This window comes from Sturnira hondurensis, unplaced genomic scaffold (assembly GCF_014824575.4).
Source record: "Sturnira hondurensis isolate 20B ecotype Veracruz unplaced genomic scaffold, ASM1482457v3 Scaffold0013381, whole genome shotgun sequence".
NCBI lineage: Eukaryota > Metazoa > Chordata > Mammalia > Chiroptera > Phyllostomidae > Sturnira > Sturnira hondurensis.
Window position 1 is genome coordinate 3,119,807 of NW_028086012.1, and position 18,961 is coordinate 3,138,767.

At 52.3% G+C, this 18,961-nt stretch overlaps 3 protein-coding genes across 4 annotated transcripts; 2 read left to right on the forward strand and 1 right to left on the reverse strand.

Annotated features, from left to right (window-relative positions):
- Positions 1-6,732, forward strand: LOC118997727 (myotubularin-related protein 9-like). 2 transcript variants are annotated; one of them, XM_037061565.1, is made up of 10 exons: positions 1-687; positions 857-965; positions 1,250-1,318; positions 1,434-1,607; positions 2,104-2,330; positions 4,078-4,239; positions 4,397-4,538; positions 4,619-4,839; positions 6,145-6,296; positions 6,371-6,732. In XM_037061565.1, exons 1-10 carry the CDS (start codon positions 506-508, stop codon positions 6,499-6,501), a joined length of 1,569 nt encoding a protein of 522 aa, XP_036917460.1. In that variant the 5' UTR covers positions 1-505; the 3' UTR covers positions 6,502-6,732. The 2 variants fall into 2 exon arrangements, with proteins under 2 accessions (XP_036917460.1, XP_036917459.1); XM_037061564.1 differs by having other exon boundaries at positions 2-687; positions 1,193-1,318.
- A 7-nt stretch (positions 6,733-6,739) lies between these two features.
- Positions 6,740-14,469, reverse strand: EIF3I (eukaryotic translation initiation factor 3 subunit I). Its single transcript, XM_037061574.1, has 11 exons — positions 14,386-14,469; positions 14,200-14,292; positions 12,808-12,895; positions 12,456-12,521; positions 11,396-11,545; positions 11,186-11,313; positions 8,260-8,370; positions 8,043-8,132; positions 7,661-7,734; positions 7,073-7,165; positions 6,740-6,920 (listed from the first exon to the last, which is right to left on the reverse strand). The coding sequence occupies exons 1-11, from the start codon at positions 14,386-14,388 to the stop codon at positions 6,839-6,841; spliced, it is 978 nt and encodes a 325-aa protein (XP_036917469.1). The 5' UTR covers positions 14,389-14,469; the 3' UTR covers positions 6,740-6,838.
- TMEM234 (transmembrane protein 234) lies at positions 14,437-18,957 on the forward strand. The gene is made up of 5 exons (XM_037061575.1): positions 14,437-14,522; positions 14,816-14,967; positions 15,701-15,767; positions 17,957-18,049; positions 18,211-18,957. The coding sequence occupies exons 1-5, from the start codon at positions 14,507-14,509 to the stop codon at positions 18,303-18,305; spliced, it is 423 nt and encodes a 140-aa protein (XP_036917470.1). The 5' UTR covers positions 14,437-14,506; the 3' UTR covers positions 18,306-18,957.
- The last annotated feature ends 4 nt before the right edge of the window (positions 18,958-18,961 follow it).

An 18,961-nucleotide genomic window follows, 5' to 3' on the forward strand; every position in this document is an offset into this window, starting at 1 on the left:
AACAGGAGTGCCAGTAAGCCAGTCTAAAAAAATAAAAAATATCCTTTTTGTCGTTCGGTGGCAGTCTATGGATTCGCACGAGAAGAGACAGTTTACAGAACTATCATTGTTTTGCCTCGTCTTCAGAGGTAATATTCTGCTGTTTTGTGAGACATTCTGGGGAGAAAAGGACCCCCTCCCCCCCAAAAAAGAAAAGAAGTAAAAGAAAAAATACTGAGTGCCTCCTGCGAATTAGGAACGAGGTTAAGGGCTTAAGCAAGATTATTCACTCCATTTCACAGGTGGCGAAATTAACGTTTCCTTAACACGTTCTGTCTGAGGTTCTCGCTAAGAGGTGTGGCAATAAGAGGGGGAAATTCCTTTGAAACGGCGTGGTCCCTTTGTCCAAGGGGCCTCCTTAACAGCTGCCCAGCCAGTTCCTGTCCCTTTCGGAGCCCGCGATCTACTCTGCCTGACGCTCCTGGAGTCTGTCCCTGTGCTGGGCCCGAGGCCCACCACAGGCGGAATGGAGTTTTCGGAGCTGATCCGCACCAGGCAGGCCCAAGCTGAGCTCTTGAGCGGCCCGCAGGCGCCCCCACTGCGCGGCACGCTTTGCGTTACCGACCACCACCTGCTGCTGTCTTCAGGGCCCCAGGCGACAGACCTGTGGTTGCTGCTGTTGCGTAGCGTCGACTCCATCGAGAAACGGTGAGCTTGGCAGGGGCGACCCCAGAGTTGGGGACCTCCCGCCTCCCCGGGGAGAGGGGAAGGGGCAGGGGCAGCTGTAGCTGGTGCATTAGATACAATTTTATGAAACTGGTTTCTCCTCCCCTAATGGATGGAGGGGGATACTAAGCCTAAACCCGTCCATCCCCAGGGTCGCGGGTGACTCTGGAACCATCACGCTGCGCTGTAAGGACCTGCGCGTGCTAGAGCTGCGCATAGAGGGAGTGGAAGCGACGCTGGGCATAGCCCGCTCCATCGAAGTACGCCACGGGGGTACCCGGGGTCCTTAAACTACCTCTTTCCTGCAACAAGGAGAGTAAAGAGGCTACTATTCAGCTGCCAGTGTTAGCCCAGGGCACAGCTAATGGCTAGGAGATGCAGGGTGGTCTGCAGTACTTGGAGAGGCGGGCGCTCCGGGATCAAGGGGCTGGAAGGTAATGGGGGAGATGGTTCCGCCTTTCCCAGATCTCCTGACTTCCTTCCCCAGGCGCTGTCCCCCCTGGAATCGGTCAGCACCTTCTATCCGTTCTTCTATCGTCCCAAGGGCTTGAGATTGGGCGACGCCTGGCACTTCCACCCGCCCGAAAGCTACTACAAGAGAGTAGCTCTCGAGGTGGGTGCGCTCGTGGGGGCCTGGGGCTGTGGAAGGGTCGGGCCTGGGAGGAGCTCCGGAAAGTGGCACTCACTGGGTACTCTAGACCTGGCTTTTCCCACTTCCTGTGCCACAGACCAACGCGTGGAGGCTGAGTGAGGTGAACAAGGACTTCAGCTTGTGCCCCAGTTACCCCCGCGCGGTGATTGTGCCTCGCGCTGTGGACGACGCCACCCTGGCACGCAGCGCCCGCTTTCGCCAGGGAGGCCGCTTCCCTGTGCTCAGCTATCACCATGCTCGCAGCGGAACCGTGAGCCCAACTCTCCCCAGACTCGCCGCTGGGACCAACCGCGTCCCTACTGGGCCCTTTTCTGCAATAGCCAGGCCAATTCGCTGCCCCGCTGCTGCCTGGCTGCAGGCTTTTAGCCCTTTCTGGCCATGCCAGGTGGTGCCACCAACAGGCCCGGCAGGCTCTGCTCAATTCTGGGTTCCCCATTCCGGCCCCGCCCCTCTCGGGTTTCTGAGTCTAACTCCCTGGCCCCGCCCCCTGGTCGCTGAAGTCTAGTCTCTCTGCTGTCTATCCCGGGCCGCTCTGTCTACTTCTCCAGTCCCTTCCTGTCCCGCCACAAGCAACCCAGACTCGGTTTGAGGCTTGCCAGTTCCGTTGGTAAGACCTCTGTGTCCCAGCCCACCCCTGCCAACTTTGACCTGCTCCCGTCTGTAGATCCGACCCATGGGCTCTCTGAGCAAAGTCCCTGAGCCACGGTTGGTGGGTACGGCTTCTGGAGCTGAGTCCTTGTCTGCAGGTACTGCTACGTTCCAGCCAGCCCTTGATCGGGCCCCAGAAGCGGCGCTGTGCTGAGGATGAGGAGCTGCTTCGAGCTGTGCTGGCAGGGGCTCGCCCTGGGGCCCGTGGCTTCATCGTGGATACGCGCTCATCCCAGACCGCCAAACAGGCCCGCATGACTGGCGGTGGCACAGAATCCAAGGCCGCCTACCCAGGTTGGAAACGGCTGCACCGGCCCCTGGAGAGGTAAGGGGCTTCCCTTACTCTCCCAGGCTCTGCTGAAGCTCACTTCATGGATGGGGGAAGAGGAATAGACAGAGAAGGGCTGTGTTACAGGAGCCTTGAGGACTGTTGGGCCTGAAGCCATCCCACCCGGTGGGCATCCCCACTTGCACAGCCCCACTCCAACTCTGCAGCAAAGGAAAAATTCCTCTTTACTTACATTAGACTGAAAATTGTCTTCCAGGAACAACCTCACCACAGGCAGACACCCCCCCCCCTCTGCACTGGTCCCAGCCCCCTGCCCTAAGGACCTGTACCTGCCCAGCTGGACCTATCCCCTCAGTCTCCGGATGAGGGTAGAACCACGAGGAGGTCCTGAGACAGTATTTGTGCTTTGAGGAGGGTGCACTGGTGCGCTGCTCCCCTAGCCAGAATTCAAAGCTCTGTTTACTCATTTATTCAACCAGCACTGAGCACAAAGGCTGAGATGATGGCTAGCCCAGACATGGCTGAGAGACCACCAGTGAACAGCAGTGGGCAGCTACAGTTCAGTGTGATAAGTAGCAGCACGGAGGAGCTGCCCCTCTTAGTGCAGGCAGTCTAACAAAAGATGCTCCGAGAATAGGATGTTTTAGCTGAGACTGGAGCGAGGAAGAGGAGTTACGGAGGGTAGGAGATGACATTCCATCTGGAAAGCACTGCAGGTGTTTAGGAGCTGGGAGCCTGCTCGCCTGTCCTGTTTGGGGAACTGCAGGTAACACTGGGCCTGGTGGGAGTGTCGTGTGTGAAGTGGAGGTAGCGGGGGGCTACAGAGGCAGCAGGGGCCAGAGCCAAGATCTTCAGTGCCCTGACTATGAGCTTAGACTTTGTCCTAAAGGCAGTGCAGAGTTACTGAAGGGCTTTAAAAAGGGGACTGTAAGCCCTGGCCAGGTAGCTCAGTCGGTTAGGGCATCATCCTCATACACCAAAGCTGTGGGTTCAATCTCCTGTCAGGGCGCATACAAGAATCAACCAATGAGTGTATGAATAAGTGGAACAACAAATTGATATTTCTCTTTCTATGTATCTCCCTTCTTCTCTCCCTCTGACAATCAAGTAAAAAAAAGTAAAATAAAATAAAAATGGGATGTAAAATGCAGCATAGGGAATATAGTCAATAATACTGTAATAACTATGTATGGTTTCAGATGGGCACTAGATTTATGGGGGGGAATCACTTTGTAAGTTATATAAAAGTCTAATCACTGCATTGTACACTTGAAATTAATATTGTATGTCAACTGGAATTAAAATTAAAAATTGAAAGATTTTCTGGCAGGAGGTTACTGTTTTGGGGAAGTAGGAGCAGGTATCAGAATCCCTAGAGTATCATGTTTCTCCTGTCAGAGTGGGGCTCCCCAGGAAGTCAGTACTCCCATCAAATTGGGGTACAACAAGGCTACTGTGATACTTCCATCAGATTGGTGGTTTCCCAGGGCAGTCTGTGTTTCCCCAGAGTGCTGTGAGACCCCTTCCCAGGTAATGCTGGTCCCCGCAGAACAGTTCTCCCCAAAGGGTAATGGGTCTTCTGCATCAGATTAGGGAATCCTCAAGGATACTGAGTCATTTCCATCAGATTAGGTGGGCTCACCAAAGGGTCCTGGGTCCCTCTTGTCAGATCTGCTCCTCTGAGGGTTCTATTTCTCCCTCTTTGGTCTGGAGCATTTGTTCCCAGGCTGTGCTCACTGAGGCCTGGCCTGGCGGAGGGGTTAACAGACTCCCACTCGTGCAGGGGACGACCCCTACAGGAAAGCTTTGTGCGCCTGGTGGAGGCCTGTGGGGACCTGGAGCAGAGCATGGACCAGTGGCTTAGTCGGCTCGAGAGCTGCCGCTGGCTGGCACACGTGCAGGAGGCGCTGGGCACGGCCTGCCTAGCAGCCCAGGGAATAGAGAGGTAAGAAAAGGGCAGGATGGACGTGGCTCTCAGTCTTTGGGCACAAAACCATATCTCAGTAAGCAAATAGAGCCTAGAAGTATACTAATTCTATTCCTGGCCTAGCTGCCTCAGGCAGCGAAGGACTAGCCAATGTTGACAAGCCCTGGGCTCACAGGGAAGGGGCTTGTGTTCTGGTGCATGGAACTGAAGGCATGGACAGCACCCTGCTGGTGACGTCACTGGCCCAACTCATCCTGGACCCCCTGAGCCGGACCATGGCTGGATTCCAGGAACTGGTGGAGCGGGAGTGGATCCAGGTAAGTGGCCACCCAGCCCAGCCCTGCCCTTCCATCCCAAAACCCATCTTCCTTGTGCCCATTGCTCTGCCCCTCCTCAGGCTGGCCACCCCTTCCAGCTGCGCTGTGCCCACTCAGCCTTCTCCCACGCCCGCCCCAAGCATGAGGCACCCACCTTTCTCCTCTTCCTGGACTGTGTGTGGCAGCTGGGCCGCCAGTTCCCACTGTCGCTGGAGTTTGGGGAGGGGCTGCTGTTGGCACTGTTTGAGCACGCCTATGCCTCCCCTTTCGGCACCTTCCTCTGCAACAGCGAAAAGGAGAGGTGAGCTGTGGGGGTGTTAAGGTGGGTCGGGGGACAGGCACAGGACAAAGTCAGACACCTTCTGCATCAGCACCCTACTTCCTTAGAAGACCTCTTTCCCTTTCAGATGAGTTTCTCTCTTAGGAAAACTCCAGGTGTCCTCTGCTTTCCTGCCTTCGTATCTCACTCATTCCCCTGACTTAACCCAGAGGTGGATGGGTCCAAGGCCAGTCCTTTGGCCCTACCCACGCTGTCCAGAGTCAAGAGCAGATGCACCCCCTTGCTTAAAAACAAGGACTGAAAGGTAAAGTTGCTGCAAAAAGAAATCATTCTGGGGTGCTTTACCACATTAATGTTGACTCTAGTGAAGCAATAGAGGTCGAAAGCTGCATCCAATTGTTTGGGCTCAGATTCCGACTCCATCACTCACCTGCTGGATAATCAGAAGCAAACCTGAGTTTACGCATCAGTAGCGAAGAGAGGATCGTAATCACAGCCATCATCTAGGGGGGGCGGGGGTGAGGTTTAGTGGAGTTGAAGCATGCAATGTGCTACGTACAGTGCCAGGCAGGTAGTGGGCACACAAGTGGGTTATTTTTATTATTCTGTTGGCTTGTTGCATATGCTCCCAGTGAGTCCCCAGAAACCATCTTTTTCTCTTAAGACTCAAATGTGGGCAGGATTCAGTCCTCTCCAGGAAGATGAGTTACCTTTTGTTGTTGCCTAGCCCACCACCCGCTGTTTTTACCAACGCCATTCATGGGTCATCCAGAAGTCGTTGTCTTAGTTACCTCCTCCCTTCCCCCATCCTTCACAATTTTTCTCCTATAAATTTCTTAGCCCAGTCCTCTCCTGTCAAAGGCCCCTTCTTTGGGACCAATCCCAGTCCAAATTCACATTCTTTCCCCTGTGGACCACTCACATTCCACACTGCTCTCATTATTTCCACTTTCATCATTTATCCGTTTAAAGAAAAAAAACTCACCAGTCCTGACCTATCAACAGTCACATGGGGCTCTTTGCCACTTTCTCCGTCTTGCACCTGCAGTTCCCCCTCCTAAGTGAACACCTACTGAACTTCTGCTGCTAGAACCAGCGCATACGGCATGTGCCTGATTAACCTTCCCTGACACCCTCAGGGAAGGCCAAGTGGAACTCAAGAGCCAGGCCTTTGTCTGGGGCTGCTTTATCCTAGTGCGCAGTACAGGATCTGGCTGGTGGTAACATATGCAGGAAAAAGGAGAGGCTACAGCTGCCCCAGGGTGGCTATCACCCCACTGAGAATCCCGGAGCACACAGCTGAGTCTGGAAACCCCCTCCCTCCAGATGCCTGTGTGAAGTCAGAACTCAAACGCACTCCTTGTGGTCTGGGCTCAACCAGTCAAAAGAGCAGCGAAGACTCAGGAACCCACTCTACGTTCTCAATCCTTTGGCCATCTGGCCCTCTGTGGAGCCCCAGAGCCTGCGACTGTGGCAAGGTGACTCTCCCTCCTTCCCCCAGGGAGTTCTCCTCTCCCTCAACTTTCTTACCTGTCCTCTTTCTCCTCCTCAGGCCTGTTTTTGCGCCAGACACGCCCACCTGAGCACTCAGAGGCAGTATGGGAGAGGGTGTGGCAAATAGTGACAGATGAGAAGACCGAAGACTCTCAGCCAGTGGTTTCAGCCTCTGAGCCCCAGCCCTGAGTGCTGGCATCTCACAGAGTGGCCGAGATGCTCCCGAGAGCTCTCTAGGCCCCTCCGCATCCTTGGACCTTGAACCAGGGTGCCTGCAACCGGCCCTAGTCCATAATACTGAAGTTCCAGGTTTGCAGTGTCCCAAGTGTAGGGAGGTCCAAATAATAGAGGTGTCAGCTCACTGGGGTGTCACATTGAGAAGGGAAAATGATTAAACAGACCCCACAAAATCTCTGACCAGAAACCATGTATTTCCAAACTAATTTATTATTTCTCAGAGTCCAAAAGTTTCCGTGAGCCCCCAGCCCAGAAACTTTTTCCCTGGCCAGGATGGAGATCCAGCTTCTTAAGCCTCAAACTCAAATTCAAAGTACTGTGGGTCGAAGTAGTGGATGCGCACATAACCATCTTCTCCACCACTGCTGTAGCTGGAAAGAGAGAGCCAGGGACCAGTCAGATGCCTGCCCTCGGGGGAGGTGGGCCTGTGGGGCAGGGCCTGGGAAAAGGCTGGGGTGGGGGCCTGCGCCTGTGGGGCAGGGACCAGACCTGGCTGAGCCCCGCTCCCTTTCCCCAGGCCTACCTCTTCCCATCAGGATGGAAGGCAACACTGTTGATAGGTCCGAAGTGACCTTTGACTCTTCCAAACTCCTCCTCAAAGGCCAAATGGAAGAACCTGGAGAAAAAAGGGTGGTGATAATGGGCAGTTGATTTACTCTCCACTTCCTTCCAAAATATTTTGGAGGTACCACTGTCCAACATAAACTATAAAGTGGGAAAATTGGGATATGGGGAATGAGTATGAACATTAAGCGAGGGGGAAATTAGGCCCAAACGTCTGCCTGCATACACAGCTGACACTTCTTCCCATGTGCTGGGCAGTGCTCTGAGAGCTGAGCAGTATCGACTCACTTACTTAATCTGCACAATTTTAGGGGATACGTATATTATCCCTGTCCCCATAATACAGCCGAGGATAACTGGGCACAGAGGAATACAATGATGTGTCCAGGGTGCCAGAATGAGCCCAAGTTCATGCTCTTAGCTGTTTGCTACACTACACACTTGTCACAGGAGGGCCACACATCTGGCTCCTTAGTTACGTGGTTTGTGTCCACCATGAAACACACGCAATGAGGTGTTGGTGTGGAAGAGCTCCCTCCCGCTTTACCTGGCCTCGAACTTGCCAATCCTGGTGGAGGTGGTGGTTACATCCATGGCTTCCTGACCTCCGCCCAGCACCACCTGAAGGGAAGAAGGAACTCCAGACAGGTCCAAAGGACAGGCAAGCCCATTTTCTGTTTTTCCCCCTCACCCCATAAACTTTTAGTGTCTCCCACATCAGACTGGGAGGGTACTAGGCAGGCCAGGGAACAAAGGGAATTTAGCCACCCCTACTCCTGGGCTTTTCAATTGTCCAGCCTTGCTGATGCTCGGGGAATCTCTGCCAGACACTGTTTCCGCGCAGAGTTCTGTCTTAACTGCTAGACAAACATCCAGACTCTGCAAGCACAGCGATGCTTTAGCAGGGAGCCTGGGTGAGATTCGCTTACATGGTCATAGTTAGGAGAGAGGGCAGCTGAGTTGACAGGACGTTCCGTCCGGAAAGTCTTCTGGTGTTCGAGGGTGGTGGAGTCAAAGAGCTGGAGAGAGAAGGCGGGTGGGGTTGGGGGGGGATCTGTAAAAGGAAATTACTTGGGGGAAGTCAGGCACCTCGAGGGCTGTGCAGGAGCATGGGAGCAGCCCTGCCAGACCCCTGCCCAGGCTCACCTTGGCTGTGTTGTCCTTGGATGCTGTGACAAACATGGTCATGTCCCTGGATAACTGGATGTCGTTGATCTGCCTGGAGTGTTCCTTAACATTCACCAGCACCTCTCCAGACTTGGGGAGGAAGAAGAGTGAGGCTCTCACCAGCCCCAACCCCACCAGTCCCACTCCTCAGCCAGGAGTCTAGACTGCTTCCTGTCCCATCAAGGGTTCAGGGTGTTTGGGCGGGGACCAAATATCCCCTGAATTGACGTTTACTCCCTCTCCCTACCCAAGCCTATATCCTAACCTGGCCCATGTATACACAAGTTTCACAAACACTGCCGGTCCATCTAGAACACAAGGACCTATTCATTAATCACCATGTAACAATGGTAGAGCAGTTTCCATTTATTCCTGTTTTCAACAAATATTTATTGTACAGCTACTAATTGCCACACATTGGGCTAAGCACTTAACACCTTCATTTAATACTCACGACTATCAAATGAAGTGGATCCTTGAACAGAAATTATAAAAGGAAGACACTAAGGTTCAGAGAGGCGGCATGACTTGGAGATCATGTCAACAGTAAGAGGCAGCGTGCCTGAGCTTATCCCTCTTCCCTGCCAGGGTCTGGACCACAGTCCAGGGGCCCTGCTGCATGTCCGCCTTTTCCTACGTCTTCTCAAAGGGCCATTTCATCTGCTTTCCCCTCCCACAACCTGCTAGACTGTGTTGTAGAAAGAGCAGAGTTGAGTCTGTCCCTAAGAGTACTTTTCAGTGCCTCAGTTCGTCTAGAAAACAAGATCGCTAAAAGCCCACTGCTCAGTGCACTGTGAAGATACTGTAAACCTAATCATTTATTGAACATTCTGTCCAAAATGTGTGGTTTCATTTGACTTCGATGTGACAGGCACCTGGCCTATGTCCCGTCATCATCTGAACACAGCAGACCCTCAGAAAACATTCATTTCCTGCCCTGGCAGGGTAGCTCAGTTGTTTAGAGTGTCGTCCGGATACACCAAGGTTGCAGGTTCAATCCCCAGTCAGGACACATATAAGATCAACCAGTGAATGCATAAATAAGTGGAACAACAAATTGGTGTTTCTCTCTTTAAGGTCAATGTAAATAAATAAATATATAAATAAATAGTATTCATTTCCTTCTCTTATTTTTACCTATTCTGAGGGAGGAATGTATTTTTTTCTCCATCAACATGGTAGGGATGTATCTGGCTCCTACATTTTGGGGAACGAGACCCAGTTTTGTGGTTTGGCCTACCTGGGGGCACAGATCAGTTCTACTATTTGCTAGCATCAAGTATCATTTATGCTTTTGACCTTGGTTCCTATTCCCTTCCTGTGGGTAGGCCTGGTGCCTAGTGGACCACAGTCAGAGCTTGCCAAGTGAGTGACTAAGCTTCATGGTATTACATCCAGCATTACATCCCAGCATTACATCCCAGCATCCCCAAGAAAAGCAAGTGCCCGAATCAGAAATCTCCGACAGCTGGGACTTTATATCCATTCTTCCCCCATCCATCTCATTTTCGTCAGTCACCCTTAATTATCTCTTGACTGTTAGGCACTCCATATCCCCAAGGCTATTGCCTAGTTCAGGTCTATTCTCCAAACTTAGCCTGCAAAAGCTTTTTAAAGAGGAAATCTGATCATCAATAACCATTTAAAGATTCCAGCCCTGGCTGGCATAGCTCAGTGGATTGAGCGCGGGGCCTGTGAACCAGAGGATCGCGGTTCGATTCCCAGTCAGGGCACATGCCTGGGTTGCAGGCCGGTTCCTTGCAGGCTAACTACCAGCAGGGGACGCACAAAAGGCAACCATACATTGATGTTTCTCTCCCTCTCTCCTTCCCCTCGAAAGATAAATAAATAAATAAAATCTTAAAAAATAATAAAATAAAATAGATTCCTTATTGTCTAAAGGAAAATCACCCCTTAACTCCTAACACTCAGAAAAGCCAATCCCCGTCCACCTCCCCAATGCCACGGGCCAGTGACACCAGAGTTCCTGAAGAACCCATGCCCTCCCTTAACTCTGCCCATGATGTACTTCTCTTCCTGTGTGAAGCTCCACTCAGTGTACAAGGCTTCATGTATGTGCCACCTCCTCTGTCACAGAGGACACTCTCTGCACTTGACTGAGACCTCTACGGTGGCACAACCTGCAACCTGACTCCTGTGCTAGCTGTTTGCCAAACTATCTCCCCCTGGGGCAGGGCCCTGGAACTCAGTGATAGCAGGAAAATACTTAACTGTGATCATTATTAACAGATCCTGAGAACTCTGTGATAAGTTTTTCAAACACCTAATTATTATTTTTTTTTAATATTTTATTTATTTATCTTTAGAGGGGAAGGGAAGGAGAGAAATATCAATGTATGGTTGCCTCTCGTGAGTCCCCTGCTGGGAACTGGCCTGCAACCCAGGCATGCGCCCTGACTGGGAATCGAACTGTGATCGTGTGGTTCGCAGGCCCATGCTCAATTCACTGAGCTACACCAGCCAGGGCTATTATTATTATTTTTTAAAGATTCTAATTATTTATTCTTATAGAGAGGTGAAGGGAGGGAGAAAGAGGGAGAGAAACATTAATGTGTGGTTGCCTCTTGTGCGCCTCCAACTGGGGACCTGGCCCGCAACCCAGAAATGTGCCCTGACTGGGAATCAAACTGGCAACCCTTTGGTTCACAGGCTGGCACTCAAATTGAGCCACACCAGCCAGGGCTCAAACATCTAATTATTATTAGACCCTTGTAACATCTGACAGATAAACAGGCTCAGGGGAGTTTGGTAACTTGCCCGAGATCACAAAGCTCAAACACAGTAAAATCTGTATTCAAGTCTAGTCCTCGTTCTTAACCACTGTACAATCCTGCCTCTTGTAGGAAATCACCCTGGGGAGCTCAGGTCCCACTCAGCCCATTACCTTGGCGCTATACTGGTTGAGCTCTCCACTCTCATGGCCCGCAATGATGCACTCCCCTAGCGGTCCCCAAACGGCACTGGTGATCTTGGAGTCATTGCAAGGGATCTTCATGTAGGGCTCGTTGTTGTCTGTGTGGGCCAGCAGACGTCAGGCCTGGGACTTTGTGGATGCACCCTTCACCTCAACCCCAGCCCTAGGCCCAGCCCTTACCAATCTGGCTGGGATCCCGCAGGTCAAAGAAGCTCACAAAGCACTGGTAGCCCATTTGCTTGTCCGTGGAGAACATGATGATGTTGCCCCCGAAGTCAAAGCCACAGGTCCGGACAGCTGAATTAGTCTTGAGTAGGGCCAGCTGCTTCCCTGGGGGCAGAGAGAGGCTGGGCTACTCCTTGTCTGTTGCCACACAGGGAGACTACACCTGTCTGTCACCATGTCTCACTGTTTCTCCTGCTCTAGTGACTCCAACCTGCCACCCTCCTCTTCCAGTGCATCCTTGGACAGCCTGCTAATGTGGCACTGCTCATAGTGAAATGCAAGACAATTGTCCCCTTCTCAGAATGGGCTCCACTATGGCAAAGACCTGTTCTAATCTCTCTGGGTGTCCCCAGTGCCCAGCATAGACCCAGCACAGAACTGGGTGCCCAGTCAATATTCACTAAACTGAGTAGCTGAATAGGATCCCATCTTTAGTCTCAGTTCTCTCAGTGCTCCCCACTACTACCCGATCTTAGGAAATTTAACGCAGACCACCACTCTTTCCTGCTCAGGGACCCCCACAACACGCAAGTACTGCAGAACAATGCCACGCTTCCAAGTTTGGCATTCAAGGCCTGTTCTGGTTCTAGCTTCTGCCTCATCTGCTCCACTATCCCTTTCATTCCCCAAGAAGCAGGAGCTCCTGTCAGATCAGATGACTTGGACATGACACTTGCCATGCTTTCATCCCTGCACGTGCCAAAGTGATGACCTCTTTCTCATCCTTTAAGCCTCGGCCCATGTGACATTTGCCTTGGGAAATCTTTCTGGGCCACTCCCACCCCATTCCAGACAGTCAGTCTACGTGGCAGGCCCTGGCCTTCCGCAGCGCTCTATGCTTCCTCGATGTGGCCTGCCGCCTTTCCAATCTGCGTTCCTTACTTTCTCACCTGTCTCTTGCTCCCTAGACTAGGAGGAACCATCTCTGGATTTATCTGTTTCCTCAGACCCAATTTGCTTCAACGGTACACTGTTGGTCCTCACTGTTTGCTAGAAAAGCATGACCCAGGCTTACCTGTTTCACAGTCCCAGAGACGACAGCTGTTGTCAGCTGAGCCGGTGAGGACATGTTTGGTGTCCCCTGTGGAAGGTGTTAAGAAACATGACCAAGTTCACCTGAGCCCAACTCAATCACCTCCCTGTTCAGCTCCAGAGGGCCCTCCTTCCTCCCTTACCTCAGAGCACTCTAATCACATCAACCGAAACCGAACTTGCTGTAAATGTCCTCCCAACCAGTGAGCAGACCGGGGAGTAGGAGGTAGGTGTCTGGACCCACAATAGCACCTGAGATTCCCAGCTCCAAGTCAACAGCCTCCCCATTGCTGGCAGACCATGGGAACACACACTCGGAGCAAAGACAAGGATACAGTCAGCGTCTACACACCACACAGCTCCGGTATGGCCCATGTAGGTTCCCAGCCTCTCGCCATTCACAGAGTACCAAACATTGACAATCTGGAGGGGTCAAAGACAGTGTGACAGGGCAGAACACACCCAGGCAGAGCAATGGCTTCCTATTTTTGCCCCAGGAACCCTCAGCAGCCTCTAGCCGGGTCCAACTCTGCCCACTCCTCCGCATCTCCTGGGAAACAGCAGATTCCTAGCAAAAAGATTAACTCCCGAATTCTCCCACTTCCTGCACAGAAGTGGCAGGGGAGTCAGAAGGCCTACAAAAATGTCTCCATTTGCCTCTGTCCCAGCCCTCCCGCAGACTACAAAACCTTCAGAAGAAAAGGTCAAGCTGTGTGCAAGTCCAGGAAAACAGGAGCTGTGCTGTCCTGAGCAAGGGGGACCTGTTGGTAGCAGAACAGCCTGGGTTTTAGCCACTGCTCTGCCACTGCCTCCCTGTGTTAGCTCAGATACAGTGCTTCTCCACTCTCCACTTCAGTTTCCCACCTGTAAAAGATGGCCACGACAATGCCTTCTTCAAAGGACGGCTGTGAGGCTATTCCAATAAAATGATGTGTAAGGAATTTAAAGTGTAAGTGACTAACATTAATTAGGCACTCAGACGCACCAGGTTCTGTGCTCCACTCTTTACTTGAATGATCTCATTTAATTCTAAAGGCAACCCCGTGAGCAAAGTACTATTAGTACCCACGTTTTATAAGTAGGAAACTAGAAATTTAGAAAAGTTAAATGACATGCTCGAAGTCACACTGCCGGTGGATGCAGGAGTCAAGATTCAAATCCGGTCTGTTTGGCTTCAGAGCCCCGCTGTAAGCCACTGCAGTTCACTTTCTCCACATGGAGGCACTTCAAAAGGTAGTTAGTGTGAGGGACTGTTTGCATTCATTGAGTGGCAGGCTGGAACCCAGAAGCACTGACTGAAAGGAGCCCAGGGGCACCTTCCTTAAATCCTCTGCATCTCTCGCTGCCCAGAGTTCAGCTTTCCCTCCAGAAATTGGTCTGCTTCCCTATCCTGGTAGAATAGTTCTGTTCTTTTCCAGAATAGTCTCCTTCCGGCCCCCTGAACAAACTGACCCCAGTCCCGCCCCAATTCCACAGTGGTCTCTTGCTTTTTTTCTTCCCAGCTACTCATTTCTATTAACAATTGAGTTCTTTGCCACCATTCCCGGTAGAATGCTCTCGCCCACCTACCCCCGGGATGGTCATTCCCTACTTCTTAGAGTGCGGCGCTCTTCGATTCTCCGCTCGCGGCAAAACTGCCTCGTCTACCCATCACCTTGGCAAACAGAACTCCTCCCTCCCAGGCCCCCTCGGCAGGGTCCCGCCGCCCCGCCCTCCGGGAGGCTCACAGGGTCCTTGGCCACCGTGAAGAGGAGGTCTCCCTCGCGGTTGTATTTAATCTGCGTAATAGACCGCTCATGGCCCTGCAGCAGGATCGGCTTCTGTGGGAACAGGACGAGAGTGTCAGCTCCCAAAATTGGCCCTTGCCCCAGCCCCGGACCCCTCGGTAACACCTCCAACTCTGCGAAACTCACCATCCCTGCGGTGACGCCAGGAAAGAAAAAACGTGAGTAGGACCGGAAAAGGCTTTAGAGCCACTTCCGGATTGTAGGTCTCCGCCCTTTCGTTCCCGGAAGTGGAAGGGACGGCGTTGCCATGGCGGCGTCTTTCGGTGTGTAGGCAACCCATCCTCTCCGTGGGCTTCTCACACCCGCAGATCCCCACACCCCAGAGTTCATATCCTACTCCGTTTCCATCACCTAACTCAGACCCCTGCTACAACCCCAAACCCCGAGCTCTTGGATCCATCTCCCCGGCCTGCCGGGCTCTGTCCAACCCCCAATTTCGTCCGAAGGCGAAGGAGGGCTGTCGGGGCGACTAGCTGGGGATGGGAGGCTGGAGGCTGGCGGGCCCGGCGAATTGTTATTTGGTAGCGGGGAGACGGTCACTCGCATCTTCATCCAGGGCAGGTGCTGGCTCTGGTGCTTGTGGCCGCTCTGTGGGGCGGCACACAGCCGCTGCTCAGGCGGGCCTCCTCCCGCCTGCAACCGGTTCATGAGCGGACTTGGTTCCGGCAGTTGCTGCAGGAGATGAAGACTCTCTTCCTGAATATCGAGGTGCGTCTGTGAATGACCTCTCCGCTAAGAATTTGATCTCCGGAGTCAAACAGGGCAGAATCTGCACCCAGGCACTGACTCACTCAAAGCTCTTGGAGAAGTCACTTGTCTGCCTTGAACCTCAGCTTCATCATCTGTAAGATGGAAATAATAATGGTGAACATGTTAAAGCGCAGTTGTGAACATTGAGGTGAAGCCCATAAATAACTTAGCATTGGGCCTCGTGCACAATTAGTGCTCAGTCTATGACTGCTATTTAATATTTTTATTATGGTGGTTCAACAGACCTTTCCAGAGGGAGGGCTTGGGGCTCAAATTTCCCTGGGGAGGGAGCATAAGGAAAGATATGGAGAACTACCTCTGACCTGGAGGCTGCCAGTCTGGGTTTGTGGGAAGACAAGTCAGACGCAGCCACCTGTCAGGGCTAAGGGCTAGGAGAGGGACAGGTAAAGTGCTGCATGAGTTCAGAGGAGGCAGGCTGGAGCCAGGGGACTCGGAAAGGCTTCTTGGAGGGAGTGAGATTGGCATTCAGGGACTTGCAGGGCCGAGGGAGAGGGCATTCCAGGCAAAGACAGAGTTCACTTAGTAAGTTCCCCCTGCCCTGGAAGGGTCCTTTTCAGAGGGCTTAGTGCTGTGGGTCCTTTTCAAAAGGCAAGGCATTTCTAGGAGCTCAAAGATGGCAGTGCTGCTCAGCCAAGCAATCACACTGATTTCAGATTTCTTCTGTTTCCAGTACCTGGTGCCCTTTTTCCTCAACCAGTGTGGCTCCCTTCTCTACTACCTCACCTTGGCATCAACAGGTGGGTCTCGGACTTAGAACAGTTGTGCTTAGTGGTGGAGGCCACTCAAGAGTCGCTTTGGGGTGGGTGCCTGTAACACCTTGTTTCCACGAGTGGAGGAGAGCCCACCATCTCTGGTTCTCCCTTGGCGCCTTCTTCTCTGAGCTGCAGAGGCCCAGCGGGCTGGTTGTGAGTACGCTGCCAGGCACTGGAGTTGGTTTGAAGTCTGGCAGTTTTGTGCAGCAGCAGAAGAAAGAGGAAGGCTCATTTTGTGATTTGTTTCCCCCGTCTTAAGGCCTACATAGCATGTCAGTGTAGAAGTTTTTGAAGCCATGAATTACCTAAAGTTTATGCTTTTGAATGTTGTTATGAGAAGTCCCCTGGCTGTAGTCCCCCCCCCCCCCCCCCCAATGCCCCACGCCGCCTCGGAGTTTCACCCAGGCCCCCCAGTGACTTGAAGAGAGTTTAGGCCCCACATAGCTTTGGGGAACCATGGGATGGAGGGTGAAGGGGTAGGCTAACCTCCAGACCTGCTGCCTTAGCTTCAGCTAGAGTCACTCTACTTTTCATCTGTATTACATTTTGGGCTCCTCATAGTGCTTATTTTAAGATAAGCACTATGAGGAGTGCTTTGAAAAGTTTGACAGTTTTCAAACTTCTGAAAGTTCGAAAGCCTCTGGCCAGCTGACTGCACTGAGCCGCTTACCAAGTTTAGAGCAAACTGCAGCTTTAGGACCCGGTTCTTATCACTGACTCGGCTCCTGTCCTTTAACACCCACCCATTCTAATAATCAGAACAGTGGTCACTGTTAAGCGTTTCCTTTAGCTTCAGCCAGGGACTATAAAAGCATTATTGTATTTCATCTTACAGCAACCCCAGTGTAAGGAGATGTTATCTTGCTTTCACTGTTTTACATGTGGGGAACAGGCTCAGAGTGTCTAAGTGACTTAACCAAGATTACTGACGGAGACCAATGTCTGCCTCACTGTAGTGTTCTCTCCCTTCCACTGGCCACAGTGGCTCCCTTCCCCACCTATGGCTGCACATCAGTGGTTAGCAGCCTCAGCATTCGGCAGAAGGTGTGTGAGCTTAAGGAAGCATCTCTGAGTTAGTAGGAGTTGTGTCACTCTCCTGGGTGGGTAACGCCAGCCATGGTGGGGCCTTGGAGGGGATGAGGAGCAAGACAGTTCTTTCGTCCTCTGCCTGAAGTGGTGAGGCCTGGGAGTGCTGGGAAAGAATGTGCTGGGAGCCTGCATGAGCATCCCAGTCTTCCTGGCTGTTGTGAGTCTGCCTTGTAAATAAGTAACTCAGCTTCTGATTTATCCCTTAGTGTTTTGTGTGTGCGTGTGTGTGTGTGTGTGTGTGTGTATGTAGTAAGAACACTTAACATGAAATCTACCCTCAGCAAATTTTGAGGGTACAAAATTTAAGTGTAATACGCTTTAAGTTAACAGTGTTAACTCCATTAGTCTTTTCCAAGTTTGTTTATTGGGAGTTGCTTCCTTGGAGCTTCAAAACTAAGGTGAAAATTTGGGCTTTGGTGACCTCTACCTGCGGTCCAACCCTGTGAGGCTTGTTCTGAACGGATAACCGGCCTCCGACCTCTGACATCTTTTTCTCTTCTTTAACTCCAGGAGGCCAGAGCCTGAGCTGCAACCCAGTCTGCTCCACCTGCTGTTCCTATCCCTTAGTTCAGTAAGAGCTCCGCTTTGCAGTCAGGCAGACCTTGGTTTGAGTCCTCAATTTGCCTCAGTTTATGTGACTTCGTTGAGCCTTCATCTCCTTACCTATGCACACGATGATAATGCTTTTCTTGCTGTGTGGTCGCACAGTTTAAATGCGGTATACGCACACAGCGCCTGGCGCAGTGGATGGCAGCGGTGTTTGGTGTCACTGCGGTCATTCTGCTGCATCCTGGGGCTTTGGGTGCCTGTCCATCCTGATGTCCCCATGATCTCAGCAGCTCTCCCTGAGTGCAAAGATCTCTTTTTAGCAGCAAAGCAGGGTGGTCCAAAACCTTGCAGTGTCGATCTTCATGCTGGAGCCCTGAGTGAGCACTGAGTTGACTCAGAACACCCGACTTCACCTGGGAAATGAGGTCACTAGGGGTCTTGTTTAAAAGGCCCTCCTGATGATGAAATGAAAGTGTTTTGTGCTTGGAAAGGCATTTTTTTGCATTGCAGTAATTCTTTTCAATGTGATTGCTCAGATCTGACCCTAGCTGTGCCCATCAGTAACTCTCTGTCCATCGTCTTCACACTGGTTGTCGGGAAGGTCCTTGGAGAAGATATTGGTGGAAAACGTAAGTCAGGTCACTGTAGACGCGGGAAATGGCTACTGGGTTAGTTCCTTCCCAGAGCTATCTCCCATGGGCGGGTGAGGAGAGGACCTGCCCCCAGCCCTGCACCAGCGCTATTGGCGCAGCTGAGCTCAGAGCCACTTGACTTCTACCCATTATCCCAGGAACATTCGCAGGCATGGTGCTCACCATGGCTGGAATTACACTCTGCATCACAAGCTCAGTGAACAAGACCCAGGGACAACCGTCTGCCCTTTAAGTGGGCCAGCGCCACTCTCCAGCTCTGCCGTCTCCAGGAAGTCTGCTGGGCCACGGGGTGCAGCCAGTGAGCAGATGGACCTAGCACTTCCCCACTCTGAGCCTCAGCTTCCTCATCTCCTGCGGGGGTAATAGCTACCTCGTGGATCACAAGAAGAGAACAAGAGTGAAAGGGTTTCATAACTTGCAAGAGCTGTTCAATGGCTAGGATCTAGCCCAACGGACTTCACACTCCCAGCAGCCTTTCTGCCGCAGCAGCTCTCTCCCTGCGGTCACATCAGGCCCCCAGCCCAGCCACTGTTACTCTGACCTGCTCTGGACTATGATGGCAGCGGGGTCTTGGGCGGCACAACCCCAGCTACATGGATGGGGCCAGCTCCAGTCTTTGAGCCAGAAATGCAAACAGGAGGCCTCCAGGACCCAGTCAGAAACCTTGGCTGGCGGTGGGGGAAACTGAGGAGAGGAAGGTGCACCAGAATGGCAGCTGTGGGGAAGGGGGCTGGCTGCTGGCCTTGCATATCCCACCCATGCGGTGGGATCCCCAACAGTCTGCCCCTCTCAGAGAGACACCTGTGAGCCCCGGCAGTGCCCAACTCCAGCATTTTGCGTAATGCCTGGCAAGTAATAGCCTGTAATAAATCTGTAGTAAACAAGCGG

Excerpts from the sequence above, each read along its gene's own strand:
- EIF3I (XM_037061574.1), bottom strand. Across the intron at positions 11,546-12,455 it reads TCTCTGGGACTGTGAAACAG|GGAAGCAGCTGGCCCTACTC; the intron begins GTAAGCCTGGGT and ends CTCTGCCCCCAG. Across the intron at positions 8,133-8,259 it reads CCAAGGACAACACAGCCAAG|CTCTTTGACTCCACCACCCT; the intron begins GTGAGCCTGGGC and ends TTCTCTCTCCAG.
- LOC118997727 (XM_037061564.1), top strand. The coding sequence starts at position 506 with ATGGAGTTTTCGGAGCTGATCCGCACCAGGCAGGCCCAAGCTGAGCTC. Across the intron at positions 1,319-1,433 it reads ACAAGAGAGTAGCTCTCGAG|ACCAACGCGTGGAGGCTGAG; the intron begins GTGGGTGCGCTC and ends CCTGTGCCACAG. Across the intron at positions 4,539-4,618 it reads TGGAGCGGGAGTGGATCCAG|GCTGGCCACCCCTTCCAGCT; the intron begins GTAAGTGGCCAC and ends GCCCCTCCTCAG.
- TMEM234 (XM_037061575.1), top strand. Across the intron at positions 14,968-15,700 it reads CTCTCTTCCTGAATATCGAG|TACCTGGTGCCCTTTTTCCT; the intron begins GTGCGTCTGTGA and ends TTCTGTTTCCAG. Across the intron at positions 15,768-17,956 it reads CCTCACCTTGGCATCAACAG|ATCTGACCCTAGCTGTGCCC; the intron begins GTGGGTCTCGGA and ends GTGATTGCTCAG.